This window comes from Dryobates pubescens, chromosome 4, assembly GCF_014839835.1.
Source record: "Dryobates pubescens isolate bDryPub1 chromosome 4, bDryPub1.pri, whole genome shotgun sequence".
NCBI classification, from domain to species: Eukaryota; Metazoa; Chordata; class Aves; order Piciformes; family Picidae; genus Dryobates; species Dryobates pubescens.
In genome coordinates this window covers 7,333,714-7,344,633 of record NC_071615.1, presented here as the reverse complement: position 1 = coordinate 7,344,633, position 10,920 = coordinate 7,333,714, and the positions used below count along the sequence as shown (strand labels likewise).

Below are 10,920 nucleotides of genomic sequence, written 5' to 3'. Positions count from 1 at the left end.
CTTTCCACTTCTCTAGGACCAAGGTGTGTGCTTTTTGATGCCTGTTCCCTAGCAGCTCCATTTTCAGCATGTGTAGTGTGGCTGGGGAGCTGCTCTTCAGGCGCAAAGCAGCACTCGCCACTCCCCTCGGCTGTCCGGCTGCTGTGGCGGGATGGGGCAGAAGCCGCCTGCTCCTTGGCTGTGCCCGCACGGCCGCGGCTGTCAAGGGGACGGGTCCCGTGAATACATTGTACTCTGATGCAGCAGTTCCCCTCCTGACTTGAAGCCATCCGCGGGCAACAGGAAGGTCGCTTCGCAGCGTGGGGCGACCCAGGCAGGGTAGAGGGGCCTGTGGTGGGATTTACCCTCGGTAGAGCCGTGCCTCCCCCGCCTGCGGGGACCGGCCGGGTGCGGCCCCGTTGGTAAGGTTACGGCAGCCGCCGTCGCACTGCGGCTGCGCGGCGCGGGCACCGCGGCGGCGGTTGTGAGGCGAGGGGCGACGGCCCGGGGCGGCGGCGGGCCTCGGGGGGGCCCGGAGCCTGGGAGCATTGGCCTGCGGACAGGAAGGGCTGCCAGCGCCAGGTGGCCCTCGCCCTCGCCCGTTCATCTCCCACTCGGGCCCTCGGCACAACTGATCCGATACTGTAACTGCCCGAGTGGAAGGAAGCGCTGGGTGGAGCCAGGCAGGGGTGAGAGCATGGCGGTTGCTTGAGGCTGTCCCTGTCAACGCTCGCCCCTGCGGCACGCAGGTTTGATCGTTGTTGTATCACAAACCAGTGGTGGTAAAACGAGCGGGAATTGCGGCTGCAGCTGTTCAAGCAGTCCTGTAACTCTTAACTGGAAAAATAACTTTCTAAACCGTAGCGGTTACTCTAGGTGTGTTTCAATCCGCATCTTGGTACTTGGGCAGCGATCTGAACCCCTGATACAAGTGCCACTGTGACTTCCCAGAAACTCACCAAACCCGTATCTTTGGGAAATGGTTTTAACTTTTCCATATCACTAAATCTGGAGTCCTAAAAATCTCCTAGTAAAGATAGAGATCTCTGTCTAGCAAAATTAAGTTTATTGAGGGCACTTGGTTGTAGTGGTTTGGATGGGCCTCTTGGATGTCATAGTTCAGAGGCATTGCTTCTTGTTAGCCCTGAGATCTGCCGACCACAAGCTGAAACCATTGCATTAAGGAATTATTATAACACACTTAGATTAAAACACATGCATGTGTAATAAGTAAAGACTAATTTATATATATATATAGAGAGAAAGCTGTTTGGCTCTGCTTTGTTTTTGTTTTCTGTTTAACCAAATGGATTGTAAGGGAAAAATCTTTTATGTGTGACAGTAGCTGTGAAGAAGGAAAGAAAATACATGTTGAGACAATTCAGTAGTTATGGCAAAGGATAAAAAGAAAGAGGGAAAGAAGGTCGACAAACCTGTACGTTCTCCAGTTCCTGCACAAGATATCAAAGATGAGAGCAGTTCAACAAAGCTGACAGATCTGCAAACTCTAGTCAATGAAGTGGAAGAAACACAGGCAAATCCAGTGGATGAAGAACCAGAGGAGGTACAGGAACCTCCAGACGAAGGTGTTCCTCAATACGAGGAGCCTACTCTTTCTCTTCTTATTGTAAAAAGGTATGATTTTTACAGCAGTGAAGTCCAGAATTCTCATTTAATTATCTCTGGTGTACCTAGTGCCATATAAACATGGATTTTATTCTCAATTTGAGGCAATGAATCAGGTTATTCAGATCTAGTAGCTGTGACAATTTACAACACTGATGCATATGGAGTCCTGCTGTCTTGTTGCATCCCAGTGTGTTGCTGGTGCTCTCTGCCTGCCAGAAGATGCATTCCTTTAGCTTATTTACCAGTGGTGAAGTTTTGTCTTAGTATACAGACATTTAGTGAAGAAAAGGTAACTATCATTTAATATTAAGTTGTTGCAGCCTTTTGAAGCTTAGGGCTGCTCCTACACTCAACAAACAGTTGACTGGAAGTGTTTAACCATATCATTTTTCCGCACAAGGTGCAACAACTAACCTGTGTTTAGACCATGGTAAATCAAAGGTCATAGTTCAGAGGTCGTGGTAGTTGGGTTACAATTGGGCTTGATGATCTTAAAGGTAATTTCCAACCTTTATGATTTATTATATATCATTTGTGATTCAGGTCTACTGGCAGTGACTTGAAACCTTCATCTTTAGTTTGTTCCCTTTGTAGATATGAAGGTGAAAAAGTCTGTGGATTGTATGAGGGTGAAGGATTTGCGTATTTTGATGGGGGAAATACATATAAGGTGAGTGAATAAATTAAGAATTAGTGGTTCTTTAGAACAGACAAGCTATTTTAAAGTAGATGGAGCTTGAGCAGTCAATGTGTAAGCATTGAAAGCTCTGTTGGTATCTGACATTAAAACTTCATTTGAAACTAATAGCTGGGGTGGAATGAATATGTCATTATTTTGAAACATTAAAGCTTCAGTTGTAAGAATAAATTTGCAACTGATGCTGTTCTCTTCATTTCAAAGGGCATGTTTTCTGAAGGGCTTATGCATGGACAAGGGACTTACACGTGGGCTGATGGAGTGACCTATGAGGTAAAGTCCAATTGAATTTGCAACTAAACACAATTGCAGCCAATTAGATGTGCAAATTCAAGGAAAGAAAGTTGCAGTAATTGGTATAGTGTAGGTGGCAACCATGGAACTGTGACAGTGATTTCAATCACAAGCCTGACTTATCCCAGACAGTTGGGGAACAGTGAGTCAGTTTTTTAGATGCTCTAATTTAATCTTTTAGGGAACATTTGTTAAGAATGTGCAGATGCTTAATGGCCGTTATACATGGAATGATGGCAGTGTTTATGAAGGATCCATCAAGAATGGAGTTAGGCATGGATTTGGACTTTTCAGAAGTGGTACTCGTCCTGTTTCTTACATTGGCTATTGGTGTAAAGGCAAAAGACATGGCAAGGTAAGTAAGAGCACCGTGTGAGAGCATGGTCTTGGGTCCCTTCTAGAAGAGTGAGCACTCTTACGCAAAGGTTTTGCAGACCTGTTTTGTGCCATTGCACGATCTCACACTATGTACAAATTAGTTTATCCCAGGGATCTTCTCTAAGCCATAGATGCTAATTAAAACAATTAGAATGGGATCTTGCTTGTACTAAAAGGGATTAACAGTATCCTAAAAAGAGTTACTGACCTGTTAACCTGGTTTGTCCCATATGCTGCTCCAAGCAGATGCCGACAAAGTGAAAACTGATGACTGCATCAGTAGCCACATAACAATGACAAAACAATTAGCTTCCCACTAATGACAAAGTAATCCCACCTCCCAAATGTATTAAGCAGACTAAGTATGATAGTTAAAATTAAGATTGCCTTATTTAGTGTAAGTAACATGTAGTTCCAGCTTTTAAAGGCAAGAGCTTTTGTCTTAGTTTTGTGCATCCAGATTAAGACACTTCCCTGAGTATGACATTTTGAAGATCAGTGTTCAGCATATGAGGAACATCCACTGTAATCACATGGATTTTTTTGTTCTGTGTCACTATTGATACATTAAAAACCCATGGGCTGCTATGGATGGCCACCAGTGCAGTGATCTGAACAGTTTATTCTGAGTTGAAGCTATCAGATAGAGAAAGACAGAATAACTAATGCTGTAGCCCCCACTGTTGGAAGTTGATTTCTGAATGACTCAGAAAACTGATCTCAGAGTGACTACTGTGATGAAGTTGCTAAACTGAGCTCTCAGAAAGTATTTCCAAGCAGTCTGAAAAACATTTAGACATTGATGTCATGTGATACAGTTTTATTTTGTCGTTGACACTTGGCCTTTTTCAAGGTCTTAACATTCATCAAAAAAAAAGTTGCTTTTAATTTTATCACTTTGGTTGCTTTCAGTAGAGTGTCTCAACGTGGCTGTAAGTAAGCATAATTACATCTATCTTACATAAATTGTATACAATGTTTTATTAATGTGAATTAATGTTTAGGTAATTAAATTGACTATCTTGTTTGTTTTAGGGTACCATTTATTATGATCAGGAGCATACCTCTTGGTATTCGGGTGACTGGGTAAATAATGTCAAAGAAGGATGGGGAATGAGATGGTAAACACAATAGCACTTGTTCTTGCCTTCATATTTTTTCTTTTATTTATATATCACACAGTTTCTCCTGTTGTTTAAAATGGACATAAATGCTGCCATTTCATAGTAGTATGCACTTTCTGCAGTGGAATAAATAAGTGTCCAAAGTGCTTTATAATAATAAAATAGACCTTCTCTATCATTTATGGTTTTATATTTCTAGTAATCATTCCCCAAAAACAGTGTCTAAAGACAGAATCCAAACTCAGCTTTGGTAAACCACAAATCTTCATTTAAAAATGGGTAATCTCGATTGACTTGAACAGATGGAGCTGCTTTCATGAATAGATGAATTATTTGTGGAACTATATGTAGAAGAATATTTTGATTACCTATGGCAAAGGCTCTTTGGATGAAAACTCATCAATATTTTTACAGTGATTTGTGATTGCAAAATTGGAGATAAACAGTGGATACAATCAAACCTCTTCAGCCATGTCATAGTGACTCAACTTTCAGTGCAGTGCTAATATTTAACATTAATAAATGCTACATTTATTAGCAATGAAGTTTTGCATAAATAAAGCTTGCTTTCATAAGATCCACTCTGAATTTAGTATGAATGAGTCATGAACTTTTATTGTTGTTTTTGCAGCTACAGGTCTGGAAATATCTATGAAGGCCAGTGGGAGAAAAATGTTCGTCATGGAAAAGGAAAAATGAGATGGTTGACAGCTAATCAAGAGTACATGGGACAGTGGGTGTATGGCATACAGGTATTAATTTGTTCCTCAGCAGCCTCTTCAATTCAGCATCTGCCTAATACTCTAGTAAAGCTAGATAGGGAGTTTTGTGCAGTGTTAAAGGAGCTTTGATGCTTTTTGCCAGTTGACAGCAGAAATGTGCTGTTCGTTTATGTTGATTTTCATGCTAGCAATATTCAAACTATTGAAAGGCTTATTTGACTTAGTCTTACAAAGTAATCATTTAATTCTCCAATGAAAAATATAAACCTTTTTCATTAAAAAAAAAAGGAGTTAAAAAAGTTACATGGGTTTGACAACACTTAGCTCAAGATGTGACTTCAGCAGTGAATATGTGTGTCAGTGTACTTCCATGTAACCTGTAAAATATTAGACCATTTTGTTGCCTCTTGTAAAAGTTTTATGATGGACAGAGATTTCTGACATTTTCTATTCCTTCATGAGCTACTTCCTCTGTCTTTTTGCATTGTGCAAAATTGTCCAGGGTCAGCTTTTGGAACATAGTGCCTCTCAGTGTCACTTTGTCTGACATGATTTTCCTCACTTGTCAAAAAGATTCAGGCAGGAAGGATGCCTTTAGTAGTCCTGTTGGTAGAGATTGCTCAAGTGTGCGTTGATTTGGTGTATCCTCTGAGTGCTTCTCCCATGCACCTTTGTAGAATATAGTTGTCTGGATGGTTTGAAGTGTTGCAGCTGCCAGTTGGGTGCTTTTATCTGAGAAGTTTGCCAATAACTCTTAAAGATGCTTATGGTGATATTCCTTCTCAGAAGCTGGGACCTGTAGCAATGGTATCTGGCCTGGATACAGTTTTTTTAACACTCTTGCTTTTTTTAGCATGGTTATGGCACCCACATATGGTTTGTGAAGAGAATGCCTGTGTCTCAGTATCCTTTGAGGAATGAATACATGGGTGATTTTGTAAATGGTGAACGACATGGACATGGAAAGTTCATATATGCCAGTGGAGCAGTGTATGATGGTGAATGGGTTGGCAATAAGAAGCATGGCAAGGTGAGTACTGACAAGCACTAAGACAAAACTGCAGACAACAGCAGAGGAGTCTGCTTTGCTCTCTATAGTGCATCTCTAGATTTCTGTAGAAATCCCAACATAAAGGGCAGAGTCCACTGAAAGCAGTAGGAGTCCTAACCAGGCCTTTGTTGGGCCACAGGCTGGATTCTGTGGTGTATGTGTGTTGTGTTTATATAAAGTAGTACATTTTACAATGGGAATGTTCAGTGCAGTAGGTGCACTGAAAGTGTGCTTTTTTTGGTGGTTGGTCAGCATTCCACTCTCACACTGTGAGCTAAGGGATTTCAAGCTGCTCTCACACAGCTGTTCTCACATTAACACACTTAAAAAAACCTGAGTGGAGTGCAACATATGCAAGCTAAGGATTGCAAACAAGCCTTTCTAGATGGAGAAGAAGAAATGTGCTTTCCTTAAAATTCTTTTCAGAAATAAACAGAAGATTCTTCATAGCAGTGTACTTTAATTAACAGATAACAAAGTAGTTTATAAAAGAGAGAGCAAAAAATATTTTGCTTTATTTTATCTCATATATTGCATTTTAGCAAAGATTCTTAAAAGGAAATTTGATGGAGAGCATTAATAGTTTTTTTGGGGTTTTGTTGTTTGTTTGTTTTTTTCACTGATTTGTATTGAAATAAATTAATTTAATTGATCTGTCTACAGGGCAGGTTTGTCTTCCAGAATGGTCATGTTTATGAGGGAGAGTTCAGAGATGATCATATAGCAGAGTATCCTTCTTATCTGGATGCAATGAAAGCAAAAGAGCTGAATGCCGTCTGCACAGGAAGTCATTTTGCCAGTGGTAAGCTGCTTGACAAAACAAATTGTACTGAGATCACATTTTGTTGTTCCTTTTTACTATAATGTGGAGCTGTTTGTACTTAGTCGAGAGCCAGACACATTTCTGCAAAGAACTTTGATAAAGATGGGAGGAGGTATCTTAGTCATGAATGACCTTTGCTCCCATGCTCGTTTCCTGCATGTGACACTTTGAGTTGAGTGACACATCCATACTGCATCTTGCAATGCTTTTGGAACACTGTTGTTTGAAAGTTTCATAACTTATGTAATATCTGCATTTCCTCTTGGCTGAAGCATGGATTTGACAAAATTACTCTTCAGTTGTTATGTTCTTGATGATGAAATCTCTCCTTTATATTCAGAAGTAGTCTATTCTCAGTTTGAAGTCAGCAAGATAAGGAGGAATAATGTATGTTTTATTTTCCCTGTGTGCATGGATATGTATATTTAAACTTCATTTTGTTTTATTTGCATGATAGAAAATATTGCAGTCATTAATGGCTCAGAAAATACTTCTGTTCTGGGATTGATTGCTGAGTTGGATATAACCTCACTGCTTGGTTTGTTGCCAAGGGAAGAGAGACATGAAGAACTGGAACAAGTAAGTCTGCTGTTTGATATTTTCAGTTTCATCTCACAGTGTATTTTGTATTATTGTATTTCTTCTTTATTTGTATTTAAATCACTCTTTCTATTAAAGAATTATTTGGAAATCTGAAGGCCATGAAACAGAAAAGCAAAAAGAATGAATAGACAGTGTTGCCTCCTCTGAGCTTCCACCAAAAGACAATAAAAGACACACTGACATCTCTCAAAGGGCATTCAGCACTTGTCTGTAACTACTGTGAGGTTTGTGTGCTCTCAGAGATTAGTTTATCAGGCTCCAAAAAAAATAAGTAGTATTACTACATTTGAGTAATGCTTTCATGGATGCTTAACCAGGGATATGCTCTGTCCAGTTACAGGATCAATACAAGCTGATCCTTACTTGTTGTGAGACCATGCTGAAAACATGTCCTGCCTTATTTAGGTAGAATTTGCTGTGTTGAGGCATATCACAGAACTGAGAAGAGTTTACACCTTCTACAGCAGCTTAGGCTGTGATCAATCTCTTGACAACGTGTTCCTCATGACTAAGCTCCAGTTTTGGAGATTTCTGAAGGATTGTCATTTTCATCACTCCAGCTTTACTCTTGCTGAGATGGATCGGATATTGAGCGGTTCGTATTTCTGTTGACTGGGCTCTAGAATTTTCCCAGTGCTCGCTTTGGTTCACATGTAGTATGTTTTGGGGGTTTAATGCTATAGAGTCAATCAATCAGTTCCATTTAGACCTGCAGAGGGATGCACTGCAGTGTCCCTAGTATGTGAATGATTTAACTCCAGCTTCACTTCACTTGTCATTTCTATATACTGAATGAATGCATTTCTAGAAGGAGAATTTTTATACAATTCAGATGTAGGTGGTGGTTCTCCCTTGACCTGCTTGTTTGGAGTTGGTGGTGTGTCTGGTCTGGTTCTTCCAGGACTGTGTTAGATAGAGATGGTGTGGATAAGAAAGGCTGATGAGTCAGTATAGCTATAAGCATTTTCATGTACATGATAGCAATAGAGATTTATTTTTCCAAATGTTTTAGGTGATAAAACTCCAGCTGAGAAGGTGCATTGTCCACATGAGACTTTACTGTTCAGAACATTTTTATCTTACCTTGTTCATCTAGCATTTCATATCTATCATGAAGAGCACAAGTAAGTTAATCTTTTAGTGAAATTTATTTCAGTGTAATCAGTTTGAATCTTCCCAGACAAGAGTGGTTATGTTTTGGTTTTCAACTGCAGAGAAAAAGGCCCATGCCTGAATAAATGTTTCTTAGATATGATGTCCAGGAATGTTATTCCCACTGCCTGTCATACCCAAAGTAAGTAGCGGTATCTCTTCTGTGCTGTGCAGAATTCATCAATTAGTACCACATCTGCCACAGGTTTATTGTGATGGTTGTTTTTTCCCAACTAATTTTTAAAGGTATCTTATTTTCTGAAGAGCTGCGTGCAGTTTTTGTCATGGGCTACCTTGACAAGTGCTGGGAAATATACAGAGATTTTTGTAGAACAAGTACCAGACCTCCATTTGAACCCACCATGAAAATGAGGCACTTCCTTTGGATGTTGAAGGTAATAATACTTAGGTTTTTTTAATCTCTTGTGATTAGAGGCACCTTATTTGTTCAGTTTATTTGAGCATTTAAATATATTTCGTGTGGCTTCTGCATGGTTTCAAAGGTAGGAGTGATGTTATGTGTACAAACTGTCCAACAAACATTCAAGGGACACTTGTTCCACAGAAATTATTCATGTACTTCTGCAGGATTGAAATCTGGTTTCATACTTGATCATTGGAGGTGTTCAGGAGGAGACTTGATAGGGTGCTTGGTTGCATGGTTTAGTTGATTAGGTGGTGTTGGATGATGGGTTGGATGTGATGGTCATGAAGGTCTCTTCCAACCTATTCTATTCCATTCTATTCCATTCCATTCTATTCCAAATAATCAAATCTTAGACAAATGTGCTTTAAGGGAATATAAGTATTTCTGCTGGTTGCTTTCCTCTTTGTAAAATGATTACATAAAACCATCTTATTGGTAGAACTCAATAGCTGGCAGGTTTTGAAATAACTCAGTAAACCATTTTAACCATGTATTAATTTAATATGCTTCAAGATGAACATGAGATTTTTACATTAAAATTCAGTGATTCAGAAATAGATGAAGATCACACTGAAACTAAGGAACAATTCCCATTGATGTGCCTGAGTCACTGTTTAAATCCAGGACTTAAAAAAAAAAAAAAAAGAAAGCCAAAAAAACCAACTAATATTTTAAAAAATCATTAAAAAGACCTAATATAAATATTGGCTGATAAACTAGTAATTTTTCTATATTTTAATGTGTGGTCTTTCCCTGTTTGTACAGTTCAGGGAGAATTCCCATTCACTTCAGTAGGGCCAGAATTTCGTGCTGTTACATAATTTATGTACATGGACATATCGTTTGAAACCACTAGAAAGCTTGACACAGGCTTGAAAAGGGAGTTGGGTTAGGGCCTTGTGGGAGTGCCATGAGTGACTTTAACAGGTAACATTTACTCTCACCCAGGATTTTAAACTTCTCAGCAAACAATTAACTGCCTCAAGAGTTGTGGAAATACTTGTCAAAGATGGCCCCTCTGTGCATGATAGCAGCAACCCCAACCTGGAGCCAGAGGTGTGTATAGAGGAAGACATACCACAGTTCAGTGTTGGAGGATCAAATTAAACTACTTTTAAAAAATGCTGTAAATGATGCCTTATCTGCTAGAACAGGAAGAATATTGATTTATTTTCAAAAATTAAGGCACAAATTTGAGCTTCTGTTTGTGTTATCTTTGTTCTGCCTACGTCCTCTAGTTTAGCTCAGGTACTTCCCTCTTTCTCTTATTATCTTATCCTTAATACAGTCTCATTAAGCCTGACCATGAGGTAACTCCTTAAGAGTGCTGTAACCCAGAGGGTGAAATGCCTGAAGCTGCCACACCAGGAGATTGCTGCTGGTAGTGGTTCTGTCTGCAGGGCAGTTGCCTGCCAATATGTGCATACAGTGATTACACAGAAATGAATCGCAGCACTTCCAGCTGCCAAGGCATGTACTAGAAATGTTAAGGTGGGTCAGTATTTAAGATGTGAACCCACTGACCATGAAAATCTGATGATCCAAGAGACCTGGTTAGTGATGTGTAAAGTGCTGCTTTCACTTAGTGAGGCTGAGCAGTGACTGTAGAACTAGACTCTTATGCTACCTGACAGCTGACCTGCTATGGAGAGCCTTCTGCCTTAAAGAATTGGCTCTTACTCAGCGACCATCTATTGTAAATTACATAACTGAATGTATTGTTTTTAACAGTATCTAGTAAACTGAGCACACTGTGTAAGCCTTACTAAGGGATTCATTATACTTCCATTCTTGAGGTTTCTGGAAGTATTGTATGCAATTAAGTGTTTTGGGTAATAGCAATAGTTGTGTGTTACTTGTTAGAGAAATTCCTCATAGCTCCAGCAAAAATCTGTGCAGTATTTTAGTTCAGTATGACTTGTATAAGGCATAACACAGTATATCACCTCCTGAATGTTTTGAGCTTTGGCTGTGTTCAGTTTTTCTTCAGAAGAGATGTTTAACGAGATAAATGAGGCCAGCGAGGCTTCACAATTGCTTT

General features: G+C 39.7%; 1 protein-coding gene across 1 annotated transcript in view; it reads left to right on the top strand.

Moving 5' to 3' along the window:
• The first annotated feature begins 1,330 nt into the window (after nt 1-1,330).
• The window catches only part of LOC104299714 (radial spoke head 10 homolog B), a 21,161-nt gene continuing 11,571 nt past the window's right edge, over nt 1,331-10,920 (top strand). Inside the window, exons 1-14 of the mRNA XM_009899903.2 lie at nt 1,331-1,614; nt 2,203-2,278; nt 2,510-2,578; nt 2,781-2,954; nt 4,013-4,098; nt 4,733-4,853; nt 5,677-5,853; nt 6,538-6,676; nt 7,155-7,276; nt 7,706-7,895; nt 8,313-8,424; nt 8,515-8,594; nt 8,699-8,847; nt 9,828-9,935. Of these exons, the coding sequence (XP_009898205.2) occupies nt 1,370-1,614; nt 2,203-2,278; nt 2,510-2,578; nt 2,781-2,954; nt 4,013-4,098; nt 4,733-4,853; nt 5,677-5,853; nt 6,538-6,676; nt 7,155-7,276; nt 7,706-7,895; nt 8,313-8,424; nt 8,515-8,594; nt 8,699-8,847; nt 9,828-9,935 (1,848 nt within the window). The 5' untranslated portion in view covers nt 1,331-1,369. The remainder of the gene's footprint in view (nt 1,615-2,202; nt 2,279-2,509; nt 2,579-2,780; nt 2,955-4,012; nt 4,099-4,732; nt 4,854-5,676; nt 5,854-6,537; nt 6,677-7,154; nt 7,277-7,705; nt 7,896-8,312; nt 8,425-8,514; nt 8,595-8,698; nt 8,848-9,827; nt 9,936-10,920) is intronic.